At 38.8% G+C, this 26853-nt stretch overlaps 1 protein-coding gene across 12 annotated transcripts; it reads left to right on the top strand.

Annotated features, from left to right (window-relative positions):
- The first annotated feature begins 830 nt into the window (after positions 1 to 830).
- Positions 831 to 26853, top strand: tpd52l2b (tpd52 like 2b). 12 transcript variants are annotated; one of them, XM_084016115.1, is made up of 9 exons: positions 833 to 1014; positions 4292 to 4461; positions 6952 to 7100; positions 14923 to 14970; positions 17288 to 17389; positions 20233 to 20259; positions 21815 to 21859; positions 22888 to 22936; positions 23364 to 26853. In XM_084016115.1, the coding sequence occupies exons 1-9, from the start codon at positions 996 to 998 to the stop codon at positions 23442 to 23444; spliced, it is 690 nt and encodes a 229-aa protein (XP_083872241.1). In that variant the 5' UTR covers positions 833 to 995; the 3' UTR covers positions 23445 to 26853. The 12 variants fall into 12 exon arrangements, with proteins under 12 accessions (XP_083872245.1, XP_083872244.1, XP_083872238.1 ...); XM_084016114.1 differs by having other exon boundaries at positions 835 to 1014; positions 21818 to 21859; positions 23358 to 26853; XM_084016110.1 differs by having other exon boundaries at positions 835 to 1014; positions 23358 to 26853.

Here is a 26853-nt window from a genome sequence, read left to right as displayed (position 1 = left end):
ACTCTTTATTTCTGTGGTGACAGACAAAACAACTCATCTGCCTCAAGCAGCGAGATGGACAGCAGAGAAAGAAGTGCTCCTCATGCTTTCAGCTCTGTGTTTGAATATTTTCTCTCTAGATTACATTGGATTACACTCCCTTTACAACCCTTTACACTTACCATGAACCTGTTTATAACCTGTTTACATTTCTGGCATTTTTTACACTTGTTTTTTTGCACCTTACTGATCTTTTTTGTTATTTATATCTTGTTTTATTTGCATTTGCTCCCATTTTACATAATAATAATTACATAACCTTAAACAAAACAAGGAAAATGTATCTTTTAGAATGGATGTAGAATTGTATCTTTTTTTAATTTATTTGTTCTGTTCATAAAGCTTTAAACGACCTTGCTCCTCCCTACATCAGATATTTTATTTCCAGTCAGGTCACAATGGTCATCCACTGCTTTTCATTCAAATGTTCCTTATGTGGCTTCTGTTTGACACTGAACTGTGGAACTCAGTCTTAGTATTTAAGATTTTCACATTATTTTTCAACCAAGCATATTTTTAACATTTTATTGTTTTACTGTTGTAATACTTTGGACTGCATTTTTTGCATGAAGGATCTTCATGAATATGAATTAATACATTCAGTGGAGTTGATTATACACCTCTTATTATACTACCGGTAATCACTATTTATATGTCTTTGCTGTAACAGTACTTGAATTTCCCATGTGGAGATCGAGAAGGGCTATCAGATTTTATTTTGAAATGTCTCACCGGATGCTGCCCTGTGATTGATGCGTTAGCTTCACAGACAGCAGTTTAAGCTGAGCTGGCTGTTGGGCTGTTTGGAGTTCCTGTCGACGACTTTCTCTGAGTGGGAGCTGTCGATAAACCAGGAAGACCAATACACGCCGAGTGGAAAGCACACGTAACCAATTTGCTATCTACATTTCTGTGAAGGTTAATCTGAAAAACCGCTCTGTGATATCGACGCCGAAATGGACCCCGCCAGTCAAGGTAAGGTTAATTGTTAGCTGAAAGCTAGCTAGCATATAGCTTAGCTTCAGAGATTTGTAAAATGTTTGCCAAGCAGACAGTATACAGTTACAATAAATCAATCCACCGTCACGCAGCTATTAACTTTATCTATTTGCTAGCTTGTTTGGTTGAAAGAGTTGTTTGGTTTAGATATAATATACAACAATGGTGCAGCCGTGAGAAAGGGACGGGGGCCTCTGGTATAAATGACAGGGACAGAAGCGGTACAAGTGAAGAGGACAGGAAGGCGGATTGTATTACTAATGTCACCAACTTCCCGGGACAATTTCATCCGATATGACTGGCGTTAATTCAGCTAACGAGTGAACAGTGTCATTTCCCGTGAAACTTGCTGGCGTTCACATTTACAAGAAAGTAAACAAAAGGACTTATGTCAGTTAAAACAAGTTAGCAGTTTTGTTTTGCAGGCTTCCCAATGCGAAACACTATCTTGCATTTGCCTAATACATATTTGTCGGTGTAGTTCTTCTTAATCACACTTTATTTGACACATCAGCGAGCTTTGCTGACTAACTGAGCATCCATAACACCCTTGTCGTTGTCCAGGCTAGCAGCTGCTTTATCCTTGTCATTACTGACTCGATTGACAGATCTTGACGTCCATCTTTAGCCAGTAGTGGAAGACCTAGCATGATATTTTCCTTAATAAAAATAGCAATAGGTAACATTTGATGGATTACTCCACTACAAGTAAAAGTATTGCGTTCGACATTTTACAGACATATTCGCAGAGTAATTTAGGCATCAAAGTAAATGTGGTGATTAGTTAGCAGAACCACCTGTCAGTGATTGATATTATAAGCTGCATTGTATGTTGAAGCTGATCCACATTGAGCTAATTTTATCTACTGTTTGCTACTTTAATCAAACCAGTCTGTAAGGTAATTGTCTTACTTGAGGAATGACTAACTGAAGTCAGTAAGGGCAGTCCTAAAGAAACTACTATTCCGGCCGGGGACTTTTCCCTGACTGTCACATTCTCACCTGATACAGTAACAGGTGTCGGTGATGTGCCTTTACTTCATGTTTTGGATCCATTTAGTATGTGTAGTTTATATTATTGTGAATAATTGGTCGAACAGTAGAAGGAAAAAAAACACACCAAGAATAAATGTTGGATGTCAAATTTTGTGGCAGTCTAGATCAAAGTAGATCCATTTTAGAAGTACCACGGAGACTCATTTTCTACATCCATATCAGCAGGAAATGGATCAGGATGTAATGCAGCAGCAAGGTTTTTAAGTAAAGGGTGTGGCTGTGATCGACTACATGCCTAAGTGTTTACAAACTAGTTGGACAGCTAGTGAAAAAACTGATATGAAGCCAGATATGACCTACATGCAACAGAACACAATGCTGGATGAAATTAAAAAGCATTTTTGCAAATATAAGAAATCACTGACGGAAAGCATAACCCACAATATCTTTGATTGAACACCAAGTCCCAGTAACCCCTTTTCTGTTCTCATATGAACCTTTTATCCTCGCTGCTGTTGCTTTTGTGTGCCAGTCTGAATCATTTGTGCCAGAATCAATACACCTTGAGGGTGGAGCAGTCATATCTCTCACTGGCTCCTATGCAGATGTTATTGTTGACTTTCTTGATGACACAGCGTCACGAGCACGGTCTGCAGATAATGATAATGTTGGTCTTTTGCAACACTATTATGAGTTTGTTGTGTATCTTGTGTTCTCTGATCTGGAAGAATGAGTATTGTTGTCCCATAGTTGGACTGTTCAAACAAAAGAACTGGCATGGGTGCCCCCCCAAAAAAAACATGTGTACCACTTGCCAATGAATTGTTGGACAATAACTGCATAAAGTCTGTTTTTATCCAGAGTTTCAGGAAATCTCTCCAGTTTGTTTGTTTCCTCCCTGCTTGTTTGCCTCTCATGCCAGCTCACACTGTGCCAAACTCCAGTACTTGCCAAAATTATGAGGAAGGTGTAATGGTTCTCAGACGGAAGGGTCTTGTGTTACTTTCCCAGAGTGCAGTTCAACTCCTGGGATCTGTTAAGTGCCACTTTCTCTTCCTGTCGGATATAGAGAGGTGAAGTCATGCCCTTTCCGGTGTCCCCAGTGGGGCATTGTTTCAGAAACGTGAACAGTAGTCAACTTTGTTGATCCATTTTAATTGCAACATCACTAGCGCAACTTTTGCTGTGTAGATTTTCTAATTGCATATTTTCACAGTTTTATATTTCAACACTTTAATGACTAAATGTAAACATCTTGACTTGCAAAATTATCTACTGTACATTTAGTCCACCGCAAGGGCTGTTACTTTGCCTCTCCATTAGTGATGCAACCAATCACAAAACCCACAGTTCAGATTGTATCATGGCCATAAGGCACACATTGGATCAGCAGAAAAAAGAGAGCTTTTCCCCCCATTGTGGGACTTTATTAGTCCCATAATGGGGAAATGTACAGGCTTACAGCAGTTAAGATGTACAAAGCAGCGCAAAATACAATAAATAAAAAATAATGTACAACAGTGTGCATTTGTGCATATGTATTAGCAATGTATTTCAGCGAGAGCAGTGCTGATTCTTATATTATTATAATCATCTTTAATGGTCATTTGCATAAAAACAGGTCATAATTCCCCTCACTCATACCCATTACTGTGAAATCATCTCTTCAAACACCTGTATCGGGAATGACCCTGAATTGTTGACTATTCGCTTATTCAATCTACGGGGCCTGATTGACTCACTCTCACAGTGGATTCGTCACTGTGTCGGGAAAATATGGTTGGCTAATGAAACAAAGGATCATTCATGATTCAAATAAAACAACATGGCTATTTCAGAATTAAAGATTAGGCCTAAATGTATTAATCAGATCACTCGCGTAAGAACATAACACTATCAAAGTGCTAGATCTTTAGGATTCAATTAAATCAGTTGGGAGGTGCATAGAAACAGCTGTTTACACTGCTAGAACGACTATCTCCCATTGAATGTCCCCACGGTTTCCTGTTGTTTCCCTTCTGAGAAAGTACATGTTTTATTCAAGTGCTTCACCACTATTGGGTATCTCCTGTTGGCAACCCTGACCTGTGTTTTAGTTTGTGTTAAGAACATACTGACACACAGATCATTTTCGTAAACCACTCTAGGCTTTTAACACTTCAGCAAAGTGTATATTTGTTTCTGCTGCCTCTCCATTTTACTTCTATTTGTCATCCTCTTTATCTCATCACCTCCCTCTATCTCTCTCTGGTTCCAGATATCAACCTGAACTCTCCTAACAAGGGCCTTGTTGTGGATCATTCAGACAGCCTGTCTGATGTGCCGGTGGAGGGAGCAGTGGAGGGGGCGGTGGGGAATGCAGTTAACCCTCTTCCACCCGGCCTGACAGAGGAAGAGGCTGACGAGCTCCGCACAGAGCTCACCAAGGTAGCGCCTAAATATTCCCACATCACCATGGATCTCATTTAGAACTGTTGTGTACGCACAAAGCGGGCCCTGAAATAGGCGTACACCAGTTCCCACACAACAAGTTCAAAAGTTGGGTTCTTAAAAAACAAACTTGATGGGAGACTGTGCGCACCTGTATGGAATATCTGAAAAAAATAATCTGAAAACTTCCATAAACTTCATCTCAATAACTGCTATGATTCACTGTAAGGGATCGGGCTAATTTCTATGCTTAATCATTTGTGAGATGGTTTGCATTGACCATATAAAGTTGAATGTGGGCGTAAAGAGGGCAGGATATGTGAACCACATGCGCAAATTTCCAAATTGATGTGGGATTTATAAAAGGAAATAGGACCTCCCATACAGCTGAACAGGAAACTTGGCCTCAGCCTGCTCAGTTAACTCGCGTCAATGGCGCATGTGAGGTTTTATGAATCTGTATATTTTTGGCATACATGCGTTTCCTCTTTTCTACGGAAACATTACGTGTGGATCCTACGCACCATTTTCTAAATGAGACCCCAGGTGTTAACATGTATATATCTATGTATATATATATATGTATACCGGTATATCTATGCAGGCTAGAATAGTTGTGTGTTTTGTGGATGCTATAGGAAAATACCCACGCACTGGAATCAGAGCTCCTTCAGGCTTTTATTAGTAACCCAATGCAGGTTTTTTCAGGGCTGGCTGAAACATCAATCCTCTCTAGTTTTTTTTAATGTCTTTGATGCTTTTAGTTTGAAGACTAGGTGAAACCTAGTACAGGGCTGGACCAGGTGTGTGATCAATGTGCTTAATTGCAGATCGCATGACATGGCTACACATGAGTAAAATGTTCCAAATGCACTTACAAGACTAAAACATCACAATTCAATTCAATTCAATTTTATTTATAGTGTCAAATCACAACAGAAGTCATCTCAGGACACTTAACACATTGAGCAGGACTAGAATACGCTCAAAATTTCAAGAGTCAACACAATTTCAAATTCCCAACATCACCCAGGGGCAAGCGTTACAGCGACAGTGGCGAGAAAAAACTGCCTTAAGATGCTTGGTTGAAAGATCTTAGAATTGATCAAAACCGTGCGTTACCGAAGAAGAATGACACAGTCCAAGGCTCAAAAGAGGAGGACATCGTGAAAAGACGGGTCTGAGGAATTCGCTAGTTTGGAGATATTTTGGATATTTAAAGTCTGATTAGAAGCAGAGCAGTGTGTACTGCAAACTGTGTTGGAAGCATGTTCCCACATGCCAGGTAACGCCACCAATCTGTTTACTATCTGAAGCAGTGCCATCCTCTAGAGCAGCACAATGCAGGACTTTATTGGCCAGGCCCAAGCAAGTGCCGCTGGTCCCTCTAAAACCACCAGTGTAATGGCTGCGAAACAACAACAGACCATAGTGTCCTCATTCTCCATGCCTTACAGTCAAACAAACCAAGAGACACAGCCTTTATGTTCTCCTCTTCGTTTGCATCTGAAAGCTGCTGGAATTTGTACTGAGGATATATACAGAATGTTTTTGTCTATTTATTGATGGGTTTGTTTCCCAACAAGTTTGAATCTATACAAAAATACCCCACTGCAGCGAGTGTTGTCCGTGTCCAGTTTTGAATATGACTGTTTCTGCTTGCAACGACTCCCTCACAACGGCCCTTGGTGACGTTATACACTCGACTGACCAATGGTGTAACTTTGATCAGTCTCTTACTCACGTACTTACTCACTTACTTACTCACTTACGTACTTACTTACTCACTTACGTACTTACTTACGTACTTACTTACTCACTTACGTACTTACTTACTCACTTACGTACTTACGTACTTACTTACGTACTCACTTACTCACTTACGTACTTACTTACTTACGTACTTACGTACTTACTTACGTACTCACTTACTCACTCACTTACGTACTTACTTACTCACTTACGTACTTACTTACTCACTTACGTACTTACTTACTCACTTACGTACTTACTTACGTACTCACTTACTCACTTACGTACTTACTTACTCACTTACGTACTTACGTACTTACGTACTTACGTACTTACTCAGCCACAGAGCGGTCTAAAAGGCTGGCCCTCTGCAGTCCAGCCAAAAGAAATGAAGATTTGTATGAGGGATTTGAAAAGTCATGTTTTCCCTAATACTATGTTTTACTGAATTGAGCTTGAAATGATCATAATGCAACCTCTGTTAATGTTAGCCATTACCTCTGTTTTTTAGCCAAGCTAACCGCTAGCATTAACAAACTGTTCTATGCTGATTTCAACATAGATTTGTTATTCATAATGTACCATTATTAGGGGGAAAATAGGAATGTTTGACCACATCTTAGTGTTTTTCACTGGAATAAAATTAAAATGTGTAGCCAGATGGAGCACCATGATTGAAACCCTATACTTATATACCCCATACCCACTTTTTTGATGGCTCTGTTTTGTGTTTAGGTGGAGGAGGAGATCAACACCCTGCGTCAGGTTTTGTCGGCCAAAGAGAGACACGCCACAGAGCTGAAGAGGAAACTTGGCCTCAGCCCGCTCAACGAACTCAAGCAGAACATCACCAAGAGCTGGCAAGACGTACAGACCTCCAATGCGTATGTATTAATCAGACTGGATCATTAAAACACAGATAGATACAGATACAGACAAAAACGAATAACGGAGAAAGAAATGCACTTGAAGGAGTCCGTAGTAAGTAAGGAAGATTTTAACAAAGATTTAAAAAAAAAAATTGACCACTGCAGCTGCTGTCAGTTTGCCGTTCAGATGAAAACAGCACCGTGTTAGTTTGGGCATGTTTCTCCTGCTACCTGAAGACGCTGCATCGATCCACTTTTGCGATATCTGCCAATGTCGACATCATTCCGATAGCAGAGCTCTTTTTGCATAAAATTTGCACTGCATTATAATTTTGCATTATATTTAAATGTATTCCAAAGCAATTTATGTGATATGTAGATAGGGCTCACATAGAAAGTGGTGCCAGAGTCCAAATTGCTCTGGAAACTCCTTCCGTTGTTTTGAAGAAATCAGGTGCTTAGCAATTCAATCATCTACTAGTATTTGTATACATGAGATAATGAGTAATGAGACAGTTTCAAAGAGGAGTGCTATTTTAATTGACAACTTATTAATTGCAAGAACAGAGGACTGTGTAGAGAAATAAATATCAACACTATCAAAAACCCAATGAAGTAAGTTCAAAACAACAATGTGTGGAGCTACTGCTATAATCTGTACAAAATGGTGTGATGTGAGATTGTATTAAGATGATATGAAAATTTCATGTCACTAATACTCCTGTCCTAAAGATTTGCAATTCACAAAATGATCCCGATAATCATCAAAATATGCTTAGAACTCTTAACATGGCTCCAAAACACACTGGAATCACTTTTCCTTACATTTTGTTAAGACCATTTGTATTACATCACAGATAGGACACATATTTATTTAGCAAACATCCTAAAAAAACTATGTTTAAAACTCTTTCATCACAATACGTGTAAGAATCAGCTGGAACATTGGTAGATCCAGTTGAGCATTACCAGATATAGATTGCTTAAATAAATAGGTTAGATTATTAATATCCACTAGAGGTAAATCTCAAATGTTTTATTGAGAACACTGCCATTGAGGTTAAGTCTTTATATTATTTTCTGACTGATTTTAGAGACAAAGGTGCTGCATTATCAGCTATAATTACTGTGGTTTTAAAGATACTGTAATCACAATTAGTAATCAAGCTAGTCGCAGTTGGAGAACAAATATTCATCTGCAGTATTTTATTGTATGTTTTTTTATTTTATTTATCAACACAGCAGCTGCTCTGTTTGACGTTGTTTTAACATCATCAGACTTTGCCAGTTAGTTTTAGTGTCTAAATTGGTAAGATATGATTGAGCAGTCATGGTTATTAACATCAGCAGGAGGTGTTCACTCGGGGAAGAATCTTAATAAGCACACAAACTTCTGTTAGCTGATAATGCTGAAACTCATTGTTGAGCTCTTGAATAATGATTTTCTCTGGCTGAACTAACACCTCATTATCTGAAGAATATAAATGATGCAAAGGACGGGATTCATTCAGATGATATTTTGAAGAGATTTAAATTGACCCTTCTCTAAACCCTGGCCCTCTTTGACCTGCTGGTATCAAGACTTATATCAGTATTTAATGTACGCTTAACTCTGTTGGATTAATTGACCCAACTAAAAACGGAATAATCCATTTTAAATATGATGAGAACTTGGCATCTCCGTTGTGTCACGGTGACAGCGTTTCGTACTGTCGTGCTCATGCGTTTGCACATAGTCGCTGGATGATACAAGTATTGTTCCAGCAAGGCAAACAAGGGAGAGAAGTCATATCAGATTTGAGATTGCTTCATTTAAGGCTTCAGTGTCTGCCTTTAGGAACCAATGCCTTCCCCCACACCTTCACTAATGACTGCAAGAAAAAAGAATTAATTATAGGACAATCACATAATTATTTCCATTATTTAGACCATGCTCAGTCAGTTGTAACTTAATTTAAAATGACTGAGGCGCTTTGAGATTAATTTGGTTTTTCCCAACCCTTTTTTGGCTTCCTCTTCAAGCCGGCATACCGAGTCCTAGAAGTTCACCTCAGCGGTGTAACACCCTCATGTCTCTGTTTTCTAGCTATGTGAGAACCACTGAGAAACTGGGCGAGTGGAATGAGAGAGTTACCAGCTTGGATCTGTGAGTCTGTGTGCACCGTTTGCTGCTTGCTCACCGATGTGTCTGGGCTTCTGCACTGTTTGCTCTCTCACGCTCTGACTTTAACTCATCCTCTGTTTGATAACACTTCCATTTAAACAGTTGGTGTTTAACTTTGTGTCTGCTAGGACACACTTTTATCTGTAGTCTGTTTATTCGTTTTGCCTGTGTTGAATGAGATGCTGCAAAGGAATGCTTCCATATGACTGCATTAATCTGCTCAACTTGATTGGAGGAAGTGAAAAGTTTTCTATTTTAGATGTGATTGAGCTGAAAGTTCTGTTAAATTAGTATTTCTTGTAACTGTAGTACTGTTTGAGGTGCATTGGCAGAGGTGATGGATTTGCTAGTTTGTTAGCAAGTGCCATTGACCCTGTAAAGGAACTACTTTGTCAGATTTGGGATCAGTTCTCCTGCAGCCGTCAGGAGCCTGTTGCATATATGGCTAGAGATGTAGCACTGAAGTGTGATTTAACCACAGCAGTCCCAGTTATATAACTGATTCACTGAATCTCCGTTTGTCCACAGGTGGCCTGTGACTCACCTTACAGTGTTTGATAATCAGAGTTTTTTTGTTTAAACCTGCTGTGCTGTTGACTGAGACGTGGCATGATTTCTTTAAGTCAGTGCTGACAGAAATAGAACTACAGGACACTTTATTTTTCTGTTATCTTTACATATATATTATTCTGTATGTTTTGATCCCTTATGTGTAAGTTTCATTCCTCTGACTCGTATTACCAGTGACCAGGCTGCAACCTGACTAGTATTCTGTTACTGTTTATCTGGATGGGACAAATTCATAATTTTTCTGTCGAAAATCAGGCTGAATTAAGCCACACTCTGGTAGTTGTTGCCCAATTACATAATGATGTGAGCCAGAGGGCTGACTGGCTAAATAAGATCAATTGGCACACAATGGAACGCAGCAGCGATGTAATGATATAATGACCAGTGGTGCTGGTGCTCATTAGTAATTTGCTGGATTGGAAGGATAATGATGCAATGGCCCCCCGGGTACGGACACGTTTATTATACAGTTTATTATAATGGGAAACATCTTAAATGAATATAAATAGAAAGAAATTAACATGGTATGGACAAGGATATAAGTTATATATTAAATAGGAGCAAATAATGTGATCTGGAAAACCCTATTGTAGACTGAGCTGTTTGATGTACAAATAAATGATCATATTAATCTCATTACAGTTGCTCCAGAGTTTAGGCTGCCCGTAGGCCCCTTCAGTAATCCAACCATGGACATGTTTATAACCAAACAGCCTCATCTATAAATACTGATGGGTTTTTAAGCTTACAGGTGAACCAGTTTTTCACCAGAGACAGATTGAATGATGACTAATTTTGTGTGTCTCACCGTTTTCTGAGTTGAAAAGTTTCCCCAGGAGATTTATTTTTACAATTTTTTTCTGATAGGGTTGGGATGATCTTGCATATTATCACGGATCGCGGTAAACACACGAGTCTCATTATCGGGATAATCATGATAATGATAAATGTAGTCTGTTTAAAAAAATAAAAAAATAGGCCTCAAAGGAATTATCAGAAAGAAGGGACTCTCACAATTAAAAATAAAAGAAAAAATGCATCCATTATTTTTGAATTATCTTTTAAGCTCTTCACTTTTAAAAGATGTGCTCTATCAGTGATGCAATAAGAAGCATGTTTTTAAGCATGTTTTGTTGATTATGGAGATAACATTTTGTCCAGGACAATCATGACATAACATTTGTATGTCATCCATGCCTAGTTTGTGTACTGCTGCTAAAAGGATCCAGACTATGTAATTGCCCAGAAAAACATTGATTGAGTGAGTTTTCTTCCACTCCTGCTGCTGCTGCTGCTACGAGGTCTGAAGCTAATGGAATTTTCCATGTGGCTGCTTCCGATATGAACTGGATTGGCAAGCTTACTCAGCTTCACCCGTTCACAAATAGCAGCCGGGAGCCCTGATCTCTGTGTGGCCTGTTTGTTCTACGTCCACACACGGAAATAGACTTGCATGTCTGCTTGCACACTTCCCACACACTTTGTCTTGGGTTTTCAGTCATGTGTTTGCTCACACAGAATAATTGTGCATTGTTACATATTTGCTTAGAGTAGCAGAAACCAGCAGGCAGGCACAGCATTCTTGGTTCAGGCCTTCTTACACAAAGCCAAGTACAGTACAGGAAAAGTATTTATGTGTCTCTTACCCACGATGTGCACACACAAGTGCACCCTGGTCGTGCCAGGCGACCAGACGGGCAGCTCAGACTTGCTGCAGCAGGAACAAGTGGGAGGAGAAAGGAATGTGGGGGAGGAAGGGAGAGAAGAGAGAGAGATGGATTATGAGATGCACACAGAGCTGAACTGAATTGGTGAAAAATATGAATACATTGGAGGCACAAATATTCAGAGTAGGTTGCCATGAAAACTGGAATGGGCGGAGAGAGTAATTCCGCTATTGTACTTGATTTTCACGTTTGTTTCATTAGCATGACAGTAAAACACTCAGGGGACTGTCAGGGGAAAGAGAAAGTAAATATTCCCTTTTGTTATGTGTGTGTTTCCCCCAGCAATGCATTTCCCTCAGTATGTGACCATGCATTTTTAGCCCAACACCCGGTTTATAACCTTGCAGAAATGGCTTCACCAAAACTTTTAGGCCAGCTCACTGTAGGCCAACTGTATAATGGTCATTATTTACTTACAGTATATTGTACTTTGCTCTTATTGTGTAATGAGAGTTGAGCAGAAAAATCAGGCTTCAAGGAATTGCCTTGTTATTGAAATGAAAACAACAATACAATGTGCAGTAATCACATCAAATAAATGACAGCTATAGCCTATAAAAATCAATTTGCTCATATGTGTGCCTATTTACAAATTAGTAAATAAATAGACTTGTGTTGTGCAAAGATTGACACTCCACTGACGCAATTGGCTATTGGAGCCCCAATTTAAAGCCATATAGCCATTAAATATTTTGTGTAAATGTCTTGCCTATTTTTAGAAGCTGACATTGCTCAAGTTTATTGCCATATTTTGACGTGGTCACCATTAAGAGTGATCAGGCCAAGGATCATTATTGGCACAAGCACTGTGTAACAGTGCCAATGTTAATGTAATAGTATTGTATCTTCTACACATGTTATGCAAATGCAATGCTAAGCAGTGATTAGTGTGGTGTCCATGCTCTGCATTTATTACTATTGACGTTATTTATGGTCAGTGAAATAATATGAGTAGCATTTTGGGGGCCTTTTCCTTTTAATGCATTTTGAATTTTATACCCCATTCTTTTTCTGTTAATCCTAAACAAACCTGCTGCTGCTGAAAATGTTTAAAAAAAAAAAAAAAAAAGCATCCCCTCTACTCTGTGAAGGTGGAGTCGCACCTACATCAGTCTGCAAATATTTGCTCTATCTCTCACTTACGCCATAAAGAATTTGTTGTTTTGGCTCGAGCCAACTCAGGGAGTCTTGCAGGTCAGAGTTCACTTTTGAGCTGACAGTCTGAATGGTACAGTATGTCCTGCCATCCTGAAAATATGTTGGTGCCATCTCTTTTTCACCTCTGTTGAAGTCTGCCCCAATTCAAGCATGCATTTCCTATTTTGTGCAGTCTTCAGGCTCTGGGGTTTTGCCAACTTTGGGCTCTCTCGCTCTCGCTCTCCCCCCCCCCCCCCCCCCCCCCCCCCCCCCCCACATGGAACCCTTCTCCACTTCGTGTGTGTGTATATATAGATATCAGGAAAAACATGGCTGCAAGGAAACTTCATCATATACAGAAAGCTTTTGTGACTTCACTTGGAGACCATTGTAACCAACAAAGTGCAAACAGTTTACAGCTGTAATCGCTCTGCTTAATATTTCATAATTTAACCGAGCATTTCAGGAAAGCATTTTTAATGTTCAAAGAGGAATTTTCATAATAATACTGTCTGATTTGATCAAATCTGTCATAATGAGTTCTTTGAAAAATCCTTCTCCATATTGTACATGAGCAGTCAAAACTCCTACTTAAATATCCAAATAATCCATGAGCTGTTTACACTGCTGGCTGTGTAGAGTGAGATATTCAAAGTGTTTAGATCCGGAGTCTTATGAGCAGTGTTCAAAGCCTCCCCCAGATGTCTTATGTTGGCTGTGCTTCCTTATCTGCCCAGTAAGCACAAACACACTTCCTCTCTTCCTCTAGATATTGTACAGGCAGCAGGACTCTGTGCATGTGTGTGTGATTAAGCTCCCTTTTGTTACTAATCATGAATAGACCAGGCTGTTTGGTCTATTAACCTGTGTGGTGTTTGAGAGTTACTTTGGGACTAATTTCCTCACGAAGGCTACATCCGTGATAATAATTTGTTGTTTCAAAATGCCTAATATTTGCTATGTGTCTGCCTAGTGCTTGCACTATGGCATTTTAGAACCCGTGACTACCATTAATTCAACAAGGATAAGGAATGGGGCTAAGTATTGTTTGAAAATGTTCAATTCCAATACTTTGAATCAGGTCCCGATACCACAATGATACTTTTTCCTGATACTTCGTATGAATAAAAACCTCATAGCCTGATTAGTAGACCAACTATGTTTCTACAAATGACTATAGTTCATTTATCTACTATATATAAAATTGTTAATTAGAACATTACATTTTCTTGAAATAAGAGTAGTGTCATCAGTCAATCATCGTCTAGGACAGACTATCAGTTCATTGCAAAACCAATATAATGTCACCATCCACAAGTAAAAGTACCTAAAGTAACTAAAATATTTAGCATTTCATTTTCCAAATATGTTGCAGTCCCGTTTCGAAAATCTACATGAATGATTCTTCACACATGCGGTATTCTACAAGTCATTCCAAGTCTGAGGCCTTTTCTTTATCACCATAACTAGCTTCATCTGGTTGTTTTCTTCTCATTTTATTTGACAGTTCGCATATGAATTTTGCATTTATAGTACACACTTTTTTGTCTAGTTAAATATGAGGTACAGTTGTAGAGCTCTGGGTGCCCACAAAGAGCTACAATATTTCCCCTTCATTTCTGAAGATCACTATCAATATGCAAAAGATGCAAACATTTGCATATTCACCCCATAGGGAAGGGAAAATCCATATTATATTTTTTTATATTTTAAATGGAATTTTATACAATGAATATTAATCTTAATGCATGATGGTTCAGTATTCTTCTATGGTTTAGATTAACATATTTTTAATCTGGTGGATTGCAAACTTTTCCCCGTTGACCTAATTTTATATTGGTTAGAGGCAGTATTCTATTCTGCAATACTAAAACGTTTGCTTTCTTTAACTGTTAAGTTTAAATCTATCATCTAGTTCTTACAATTCACTTAATATCAGATGTCAAATGATGATTTTTATTTTTTTTAATTACGGCCTTTTTTTCATTATTAAATATATGGGGAGACAAAAGATGTTTGATTGATTTTACATCCTGTACACTCCATGTGAAGAAAAACCTTCACCAACTATGTTTGTTTAAATGTTAACTGGACGTCCATCAAAACCTTCAAATCCAGTCCGTTAAACAAACGTTATGAGTCGGTGTTGAAGTTGTGAACTGTACTTTCTACTGAACCGTACTGTATTGTGAGTGTGTGTCTCTTCCCCTGTGTCATTATCCTGCTGTTGTGTCTTTAGATATCTGTCTGCCTCAGCCACTTTGGATGACATTGCCCACTCTGAAGCGTGAGTTGACCCCTTTCTCTTTTGTGTTCTTGTTTTGTTTTTGTAGATGAGCTAAGGTTTCTTTAAGTTTGGTTTGCTTTTTGGGGACTTTTTCTCATGTTTTTCTCCACCCCTTTTCTTCTGCTTTCCTTTCGTTGTTGTGACGGTGATAGTTAGTGGCTGTTAGCATCAGGAATGTTTTTTCTGCTTTAAACCAAATGACACCCAAACATGCTTTTAAGGCAAGTAAAACATTTCACACTTATTTTAGTTTTAGAAATAGTAGATGCTCCAGATTTTGAATGAGCAGTGCTAAATGGATGACATGGTATACTTAAGCAAGTGTACCTTTTGGTGTGGATGGTTGATGATTATGGACACAGTTGTGTGCATTGGTATTCAGCCACATCTCTCCAAAATTGTGTTTGCTCTGTGTGTTGGGTGGATCAGCTGATCATGGAGTGGGCTTTTACCCCAGGTGTGTGTGTGTGTGTGTCAATGGGGGAGTGTTTGTTTCAGGTAGTTCGTAGCTTTCGGGGGTTGGATGCATTTTACTAGGTGCAATTTCCTATTTCTGTGTGTGCATGCTGGTTTGACCACACCTATTGATCTTATTTATTCCAGTCACCCTGGTGACGGGCCAACTTCCTAGCTAGTCCCTTTACTAAAAGTATAGACCAACATTTCTGAGACGCACACTTACTAATACTGGCTTTCTTTCTGAGAGTGAGATTATAAAGTTGATACCAATCTGATTAAGGGTGCTACAGATTACAAAACTCATGTGTCGGATCATATCACAGTTTTGAGTAGTGGATTGGATCTAGATTTAGAGATGACCCGAGCAAGTTTTTTTTGCCCCCGGTACCGACTGTTAATTGTTGATGAGCTGCGTTCGCCGATAAAAATGTTTTTTGTCATAGCATCTAGTATACAAGGCTCCAGATTATTACTACAGCACCGCCCTGGAAAGTTATTTAAATCGCCACAAAGTCAGTGTAAACAGTCAAACGTTCTAAATGTTATCCATATACTTCATTATAATCCTCAAAGTGGTTATTTGCATAAAATGTATTTGATAAGGAAATACAAGATTGCATGTTTACTGATGAAAATATATTGTCATTAGTAGTTTAGTAGTCAGATTAACCGTAATGTTAAAGTAACTGAAAAATCTGTGGAGCGTCAGTCATTTTGATGAACTGGGGACCGTGAAACGCCTCAGTGCAGTGCAGGTGCATCCCACTTGCTGTGGAATTTCCTCCCAGTAAAGCAAAGGCTTGCAACACGCCCAGTGGTAGGTCCAGTCTGTGGCAGTTAAATGCTGGTTTCGGCCTTTAGAAATGAATGAAGAATCAAATGAATTGATTGTTGGATGGCGTCGTAAGAACACGTTGTACGATCTACTTTGTTGAAAGCATGCTTAGTCCCCATGATAGTTGTCATTCAGAGTTTAGTCCTATCTACATCATTGTCGTCGTTACTGAGCATGGAGAAATGAGGGTAAGCCAGAAAGTGATGCTGTAATAGATCAGTCTACTTATTTTACATTTTTAACACATACAACCCCTGCATATTCATCGTCTTAAAAATGCTGTTTGTATTGTGATACTTATATATGATGATATAAAACCACACCCTTGGGTTTGTCAGCCTGAGTGATTTTGCCATCATGCACTCTCTTCCATTCTACTGAAATATTCACTCACCATCTCAAACCATTTGGCTGCAGTGGGACATGCTGAATCATACCTGCCATTAAAACGGACGGTTTTCTCACTGTGCTTCTGTATGGGGGGTGTTTCTGGAAAAACATTTGACAAACAATGAACTAACTAAATAACAATAATCTTGGAAACAGTAGCTGCTTCTGTTTGTTTTGTAAATTAGCATAGGCTGTTAAATGCACAAATGTTGGTGTATTTAACGGAACAGGTAAACACCATTTAAATTCATGTGACCGTATTTCTATGAATACTAACCAAGGGACTTCTTCACTAACTTAAATGTGTTGAATTGGTTCGGTCTAATTCTGTCTTTTTTTCCCTCCCTCCCTCCCTCCCTCCCTCCCTCCCTCCCTCCCTCCCTCCCTCCCTCCCTCCCTCCCTTCCTTCCTCTCCCATCTTGCTCTGGGTTTTCTCTTTAATCTTTCTTTCTGGTCTGTCTTTTTTTCGATCCATCTGTTCTTTCTCCTCTGCCTTTCTTCTTTTCCTTTCTTTTCTTTCCCTTGTCACCATTGCACATTTAATTGCACTCCAACAATCTTCTCTCTTCATTGTTCTCTTTCCATTCTCCTGTTCCCAATTCCCCTCCATCCATCCTCTTCTCTGTTCTGCAGATACAAGAAGACTCAGGAGACTCTGTCCCAGGCAGGAATGAAGACGAGTGCAGCTCTCAACACAGTGGGCACGGTCATCAGCAAGAGACTGGGCGACATGAGGTATGAAGCAGCAGTGGCAAAATGGCCGACACTCTGGCTAGACTACAAGAACAATTGAGCAGAATGGATAGTGTTTTCATCTAAAAATCCACAACCCTCTAAATTATAAAATAGGTCAATATTGATTCTGGAATTACAACTTTGAACTTGTGAGAACATGAGATTAAAAAATAAACTATCTCTGTCATATTTTAGGATTATCCCATGCAAACATTTGTGCATGTAAACACAATATCCTCACATCAGATACCCAGATAAACATTTATCCAGATTTCTGATCACTGTCTGCCACTAGCACCGATGTAGAAGTTAGTCAGTAAAACCAAAACATGTGATGAAGAATGCTATAATGAGGGGTCGGTGTGTTACTCCCAGTAGATGGCAGTCAGCACACCCCCAGTTTGGAGAATCAGACAGTGGGTAGAGTACCTGCACGGAAGCAAAGCAATGCACTGCTGCGGACGGGGGCGGCAGCAAAATGTATTTTAGCCACTTAAAAAACAACAATACATCAGTTTTAGCTAACACTATATTTAGAAAATTGATCCACTTTACCTTGCTGTCAGACAGCCCTTTCTGATGGAGAACTGAAGCCGTTACATCCATCCGTCATTTTACTTCTCAGAACACAGGAGTTGCTATTCTATCGCTTCCACTTAGTTTGTTTTGAAGGTTAGTTTGGATCCACCAAAATCACACAATAACACAAATGAGCAAGGCAGCGGTAAACCAGCAACTCCTGTTTAAGGCTGCCTATGATTTAAAAAATGTCCATACCAATTCCAATACTGATGCCTTGAATTTCATCAGGATACCACAACAATACTGTTTTCTGATACTTTGTGTGAATGAAAACCTCATAGCCTAACTAGTATACCCACTATGTGTCTATAAATGACTACAGCACATTTCTGTTATACCACTCTTCAGATAGGCATTAATTAGATCCACCACACTTGCACTCGCACTTTTATTTAAAAAGAACTATGTCACTTTTAAATCGGTTTGCTGCCTGTTTGCTGATCAGCAATCAAGCTTGTAAAAGGTTGCATCTAAGGCAACGGTGCAACTACCATATAGCAACAAAACATTACTGAGTACAACCGTCACAATTTGGTTACTGTCATTCAACCCCACTTAAAAAAAACAACAACAAATGATCCCTTCAAGTTAATAAGTAGCTGGATGTGATAGGATAAAGACAGAAGCCTAGATAATGTCTAAGCCATTTATATAAGTAGATGAATTACAATTTTACTTGATTTACTTGATTTTACTTGATGATCAAAACCAGGTTGTGTAACGTAGCAATCCAGCAGAATATTTGATGAATGTGACACTATCCAATGCTCTTTTATTCTTGTGACTCTGAATTTCCTTAACCAGTAGCTCAAATCTGACTAACGGACCCTAGTGTCTCTTAACTTTACATGTTTTATTTTATTTCACAGCTTTATAGCCTGAAATGTCATTTTACTAATTCAAGGGGTGGTTCAACATGTTTTAATGTATTTCCATCTGTACAAAATGAACTGTTGAACTAAAATGAAGGTAAGATGCTAAATGTTGGTTTATTTAGAAATAGTTGGACCATGCCTACATTATAGACACCTTTTTCACCCTTCAATCACACTTTGTCTTTTTATTTGGCTTCAAACGATACAGACTTCTTTACAAGAATCCCTCAAGTCATGCAATCATTGAAAGCATTATTGTAGCGGTTAAGTAACAAAGCAAAGTGTGGTTGATGGGTGAGAAAGACAAAACTTTTAGGTATAGGAAAACAAATAGACTCTGTAAATATGCACTAACCACTGACTTTTTCACATCTAACATCCCAGAATGCTCCTTGTTGACACCTTGTCTTTAATTAAATGAATCCAACCACATTTGCTCTTCATGCAAGGTTGTGTTTGAGGAAGCAATACATTGCTGTCTGAGTGTGCCGACACATATGTGTTCACTTTTTATTTATTGAATTCTCATCCAGTATATCCCACTACCATCACATTTCAGCAGTTTTTACCTGGTTTATTCTTTGTGTTTGCAGTGCGTCTGTCCCTGCATGTTGCATGTTGCATGTTTTTCAGTCATTCATCCACAGTGTTTCCTCTGTAACTGCAAACGTTTCACTCTGCTGTGGTTTTCCAGAGATACACTTTTCAATACAGGTTGTTTGGCTAAAAGTTGTAATTTGGCAGATGAAAAACTACACTTACAGGCCTTTATTAACTGATTGGAAGAGAGAACCAGGTCTTTCTTTTGGGAGCAGCCGGTAATGCAAACCGTTTTGATGAATTCAGTATGATGTCCATTTCCACAGCACTAATTCTATCAATACAACAACAGTCACATCAGGCATTCCACTGTTTTCCCTCCCATCGATCTTAAGCTACTCTGAATGAAACTCAGCACTTCCTTCAGAGATAGTAATAAAACATTACATTACATGATTTAAAACAGCTGAATGAGAAGTATAACATGACTGTTATGATGGGAGTGTACATTACACTTAGTGTATGACTTTATATGAGAATTTGGATGAATGAGAAAAACCTCCATCAGTGTCTCGGTGTAATCAAGAAGCAAAGTGACATTAGTATGGAGATAAGGAAACCAGAGGACAATCTGTTAACTTTTCATGAGTTTGGCTGTTGTCCTTACTTACAAAGCAAACACACCACTGCTCTGTTCCCCTCCTCTGCTGGATTTCCCTGCTGTGTGTTGTCCCTGAAGGTTGCTGTGTTGGTTGGTTGTTGTGTCCTAATGCTGCTTTTGCTTTTGCTTTTGGCTCATGCTCTCTCTCTCCCCGTTATTAATTGCTGCCTCGGTTTGACCTGCAGAGCTCTACCTTTCTCTAATTCCTTTAGGTAAGACTAACACGTCCGCTGAGATCAACCAAGACTTTAAGCACACACAATGAAATTGGTCAGACAGAGAAAAGTGTACTTGTCATAGAGGTTAAGCTCTGCCATTTTTGCTATTGATATTTTGACTTTTCCTTTTTGCACACTGCTCTATTATGTTTTATTATTTTATTCCCTTGGATTGCCTTGACACATGGTGTCCCAAACACATAGATGTCTATAGTAATGCATCTTGATCTTTGCTATTAATTAAACAGAACTGTAGTTCTTTGAAGGAATTATTGATATTCTATCATGATACACAGCATTTTACTATCACTATTATGTCATTAATGATTTAAACTTTTGTGAAAAATCTGCTGGGCCACATTGTGCCTGAAACAGGAAGAGGGCGCTGTTTATTTTTTAATGTGGTAAAACTTTAGTTGATGGTAATTCTGCTGCGTTTTTATTCTGTGGCAATTTCTTATATGTATCATGATTAAATGCTTACCTTTTAATCATTATATATATTCAGACAACCCACTTTGCACTAACTAAAATATGCTTTAGGCGTGTCAACTGGATACTGCTTCTATACTACTCTGATCCGTTCGCTTGATCCAGTTTGTTCATTATTCTGTCATGTGACTTACTGCCGGAATCCGGGCCGGATTAAGTGAAATGTAAAGAGAAGCTTTGCATTTGTCTGTAGGTTGTTGTTGTTGTTGACACTTATAATGAGAATCTCAGTTTGTCAGTGGCAAAACGAGTGCTTTTTAGTTGCTGATTTTGACAGTGAGGAAATGTAGTGCAGTTTGTTTCACCGTTTTCCCTCAATACTGCACCATTTTAATTTTATTCTCCATATTATTCTGCTGGACATGAACATGTGGGAAAATAGGTTAAAAAAAACAGACATTTCCTGTTAAGTTATCAATGTTAATCAGTGGACTTCTGCAAATATAGATATTTCTCTGCACTTGTCCCTTACAAATACAAATATATATATATATAATACATTTGTTAAATAATTTAATTTAAACTACGGGACCTATAAAATAAAGTTTCATTTTTTTCTATCTGAAAAATCTGAACACTTTCTCTACGTATACCAGCACGCAGAAAATGGATCATTTTAAGAGAAATTGCCACCAATTACATAGCTAGAGCTATTCATCTGATATTAGGCTTTAACTGTTGACTACATTTGAATGAGAAATTAAGCTACAAAAGCTAACTTAATTAATAAGCGTGTGTGTGTGTGTGTGTGTGTGTGTGTGTGTGTGTGTGTGTGTGTGTGTGTGTGTGTGTGTGTGTGTGTGTGTGTGTGTGTGTGTGTGTGTGTGTGTGTGTGTGTGTGTGTGTGTGTGTGTGTGTGTGTGTGTGTGTGTGTGTGTGTGTGTGTGTGTGTGTGTGTGTGTGTGTGTGTGTGTGTGTGTGTGTGTGTGTGTGTGTGTGTGTGTGTGTGTGTGTGTGTGTGTGTGTGTGTGTGTGTGTGTGTGTGTGTGTGTGTGTACACTGCTTGCTTGCTTTATAACACATGCACTTCTGTCTTCTCTCTTTAATGCTTACAAAGTAGCAACTATTCCATTCGCCACTCGATAAGTATGCCCGCCATGAGGTAAAGTAACACACAAACCTCCCCACTGTACTGCTTTACCTTAACTGTGTAACACACATTACTACTTTAATACTCACATTTCCTCTGTTGTTTATCTGTTGATGGCTGTGCTCGTCATGATTCAGGCTTCTTGGACAGATTCTTAATCATGAGATCTTTTTAAGTTGAGTAAAGGTTAAATAAAATACTGAATAGACACACAATGTGGTACACTGTCGTCACATTGTGGGGGAATAGTAACCCTTTAATATTTCTATTTCATGGCTGAAGCCAATTTATAATATTCAACCTTGATGAGGTTCTTATTCATATGAATCTGTCCAAACACATATGGATAATAACGAACCGAGGACATATTTACCAGACTGTGACGTCATGAAAATGTGTTTGAATTTGTTTTTTGGTTTATGATGTGTTGAACATGTTAAGCTGCTCTGAAATACTGAATTTGCTATTGTCTTCTGTATTATTTATTTAATAATATAGAACGGTTCTATTTCAGTGTCCCGTGGTCATTAACTGATGTGACAACAATAACATGTTGTTTGTCACATTACTGAAATTCTAATTCTGAAACAGTACCCTGCCAAAAGTATCTTGATACTGATCAATACTATTGCAAAAACTTAAAATGATAGATGATAGATGAATAGATGACAGAACATGGAACTTAATTATTTTTTATTAATCACAAATGCATTAATTCAGTGAGCTGATGTTCTTTGATGGTTAACTCTTTTATGAAACGGCACACACAGTGAATCAGTGAGCGTTTATGCAGGGTATGCCCCTAAACATTTAAAAAAAATGTAAGCAGATCCATTTATACTTTTAATTGCAATTCTCTCAAATATTGCCTGCCACGAGATAAAGAAACATAAATGTAAATTGTGTTTTTTAGACATGTTTTCTTGATTTGTCTTTTTCTTAAGTTGTGGTTTTATTAAGTTTCCTTTTCTCCCCCCCTGATATCTTTGCATGTAATGTTAACTTGTGTGTGAGTGTAACCCTATGTCTCTGTTGTGCAGGAACTCTGCAACCTTCAAGTCATTTGAGGATAAAATGGGGAACCTGAAGGTGAGCAGACAGTAGAGATTGCACCCATTGGCCAGGATGTGACTGAATAAAGTTGAATACTCTTTCTTTGTATTTGTTCAGACTAGTTTTAGTCCAACAACGATCCCAGAGCCTTATGTAACCCAACTGTACATAAAAAATTACAAATATTACAAAATGTCATAATAAATGTGAAGGAAAGGAACCATAAAGCAGCTAAGTGATCCGTGCTTGTAACGCCACAAAAACATGGCTCAACCACCAGAAGAGTTCTTTTTAAATGGAAGACTGACTAGCGATGATGATTAATCAATGCTGGTGGATTTTAAATGGAATCGATGAGTCTTTCCTGCTACAGGAAATGGAATCTGAGATGAGTCTGTATATTCACACTGAGGATCAATAACACTCACTAAGAGGGGCCTGTTTGCTCTCTCGTCAGTACAAGGTTGTCGGCCCCAGAGGGAACGGAGATATGGTCAGCTCCCCCACTGACACCACCCCTACTCAGGAGAACCCGCCTTTCTGAATGCATCGCTCCTCCTCCTCGCTGACACCTTCCTCACGACCTGAGACTGTACTGTTAATCACTTCACATCGCAGGGTCAGCCCTGACCTTTGACCCTCCACCTCACCAACTTGCCACCACTTACACTTTGCCACAAGGTCTGTAAACGCAGACGGGCGGAGGTGAAGGACTCGTGGGTTTGAGGTGGGATGAGCTTTCCCGTCGCTGCTGGTCCCACGACCTCCATTCTTTTGCCTTGCTGCTGAGGAAAAGGAAATTGTTTTGTTGATGTCTAAACCAGAATAATTTACAGACCCTGCTTTGTTACATCACCACCCCCTGCCTCTACTTCCTCCCCAGTTAGACCCACCCCCCTTTTGTTAGTTTAAATAAGTCGATGCTGTTGTCTCCCTCACTTTTCAGAACAGGTCGTTACTGTTGCAGCAAGTCACCTGGTTGAAGAAAAGGCTGAAAGGCATTATTAAGACGTCAGGTTCTTGAATGAGGAACTTCACATTAAATGTTGGGATGGGGGACTCGTAAGATGCAGCTGCACAGGTAACTCAGAGTTTAGGAACCAGGGTATCTGCAGACTGAGGGTGGAGGAGCATCTTACTGGCATAAGCAAGATTGTGGTTTATACTGCTACTATTTCTCTCTTCTCGTTTCTAACTACTATCATCTGCTTAAATCATGCATTCACACTGTGAACAAATACTAGTGTCGCCACAGTATCCCTAGCTTTTTTCCTCTCAAACGTACAGTTATCGTTACAGCTCTGCGGATGCCTTCGTTGTGAACACAGGTTAGAGGTTAGTGGTTTGACTGGGGGGGATCCAGCACATCTCACCCCTCTTAGACATTCTACTGCTACATGCATGTGCATATCTCATCTCAGTTGTACCATACAACCATGCAAAGAAGAGCAAGGTCTCATTTAAAAAACCCAAATACCCCCAGGATGTAAAAACAGGGAAAAAACAACAACCTTAGACCATTTTGTATTACAAACTATTTTACACTGCTTTGCATAATGTTTTTACATAACTTTTATCAATATGTACAAATATAGACTAATAAATATATTGATGCTGATGCTGCAGAATGGTAGTAATCAGTTTGGGCGGTGTAAGAAAAAGCAGGGGGGGAGCTAAACAAACTTAAAAAGGGTCAGTTTCATAGACATGAATAATCGTTTGTCAGCAGTTTTTTCTGTTTAAAGTACATTTGAGGTCTAAAAAATGTTTGTGGAACTGACTCAAAAGTGCTGCAGTAGTTTTGTACCTGTCTGGGCACAAAACTAATCAGACCAGTAGTAACCTAATCAAACTTGTTTCATTTGATAGGTCCGATTTATTTATTTTTTTGTGGGGTTGCATGAGGTACTTGTCTAAAGTCAGTGCATTGCCTACAGCAGATGTCCGTCTGCACGTCAGTTTAGGTTAATGCTCCATTTAGAATATTTTCACTGCTCCGCCTTGTCATCAGACGGCCCTTTCCAACGAGGAGCTGATGCTGTCATCTATGCTTGCCTCACAGAACCCTGGAGTTGATGATTTACTGCTGCCTCTGTCACTTAGTGTAAAACACCAAGGTCACACAATGACAAACAAATTGAGGCAAACCGACCAAGGCTGCAGTCAACCAGCAACTCCCCTGTTCTGCAGGGTAAAACTTTGTCAAAGGAATCTTGTGGCTTTGAAGAGAGCATAGATACCATCTTTGTCTCCCCGTCAGAAAGAGATGTCTGATGACAAGATAAAGAGGTGAAAATATTTGTATTTGGCTAAAATCCATTTTGCTGCTGCTCCGTCCACAGCAGTAATTGTTTTGCTCCCTTTGCTGGTCCTCCTGTCTGTTTATCCAAACTGGAGCGTCTACTGTTGTAACACAATGGCTAAAAGTACCTCACACAACCACACTTAAAAACATCCAAACTCTCCCTTTAATGCACAGAACTCAATCCTAGATGATGCTTTGCTTTGTACACCACCTGGTGAATGTCGCCGCTTCTCTATCGGCCTTACTCACTTTAATGGTTCTTAGAATTTAGTTGGTAGGAAGGAAATGGTTGTTTTTGCCTTTTTATCTTTTTTTTTCTTTGTACAGACTGGTTCGATTGAAGGAAGGAGAGTGAGCGTTACAATATTTAGAGTGTCATGAAAGCATCTTGTTGACATAAGAAGAAACTTTGCTAACATGCACACACCAATGCACTCCTGTTAAAACGTGCACGAGCAACATTGCCACTGGTGTTTTGACAACACTTTGAACTAATTTCCCCAGCAAAAAATACATGGTAACTCTTGGAACAATTTCCCAGATTTTCTTGGTACATTTTGGCTGATTGTCTTAGATTTTTTAATGCACTTAAGCTGTTTCAGGGTTGCCTCTCGCATTGTTAAAAATCTTTTTCACCTCCAAAACACAAAATGTTGGTCTTGTGTCACAAAATGTCAATGTAGGTGGGCACGTTTGTTATTGGGGCAATAGAAAAGTCTAAATATGAGTTGTTATATAACTTAAATATTTTTGATTTAAGCCAAAACTTCCCAGGAAAGTTTAAACTTGCTTGTAGATCAGCAATTTAAAAAGAAAATATAACACAAATATCTCTGAAAGCGCTGGGCTTCAATGAACAAACATTAAATGAAAATGTACACCGTTTAAAAACTTCCCCACTTCATAACGGCTGCCAGTGTATCATAAGTGTATTTTCTTGTTTTTGTTTGTGTTGATCATTTTGGTAGTTAATATATTCCTGTTAGGTGAACTGTTCTCTTTTGGCTTTCCTTGTGTTGGGAGAGGTGGGCTATGTTGTATGTACAAATAATTTGCCATCAGTTTTTAAAAAAAAAAAGTTGCCAACATTTAAATATCTATTACAAAAAAATCTTTCTCTTTTTCTCTCTGCCTATGAATCTCATGGAGTCTCTTTCTGCTTCGCCAAAATGAAAAACGCAGATTCACACTACAAGAAATCTGAATCTCAAGTCATTTACTTCAGAATTGACTCCTGAAATCATATTTTTCTTACCCTAAGTAGAGAAATTCCCTCATAATTGATACTTGTGTAGGGAAATGATCTCGCCTGACAAGAAAATTACAGTTTCAAATACTGAATTAAATGACTTGGACTTTTTTCAGGCAGTGCACCTGCCGTCTGTGCAAAGCTGCGATCAGTTTTGGGGAGACTGTCAAATAGATAAAGGATGATGTACTTTTGTGTTGGGTGCCAATGGGAAGTGCAGCAGATGATGAGCGTGCTCAGAGGCTGGGGGACAGTAGAAGACTTATAGCTTTATTTAGGTCCTGGGCCTAGCGGATGTAGAATATCAAAAGGGATTTGGAAGATTATGGTGAATGAATTAAACATTATTTGGATTTGTTGTATATGTTTGGATATCAATAAAGCATTCCTTTAAATGAA

The sequence above is a fragment of the Eutrigla gurnardus genome (assembly GCF_963514095.1).
Source record: "Eutrigla gurnardus genome assembly, chromosome: 8".
NCBI classification, from domain to species: domain Eukaryota; kingdom Metazoa; phylum Chordata; class Actinopteri; order Perciformes; family Triglidae; genus Eutrigla; species Eutrigla gurnardus.
This window is presented reverse-complemented; position numbering and strand designations above follow the sequence as displayed.

Excerpts from the sequence above, each read along its gene's own strand:
- tpd52l2b (XM_084016110.1), top strand. Across the intron at positions 7,101-14,922 it reads GACGTACAGACCTCCAATGC|ATATCTGTCTGCCTCAGCCA; the intron begins GTATGTATTAAT and ends TTGTGTCTTTAG. Across the intron at positions 22,937-23,357 it reads ATAAAATGGGGAACCTGAAG|TACAAGGTTGTCGGCCCCAG; the intron begins GTGAGCAGACAG and ends CTCTCTCGTCAG.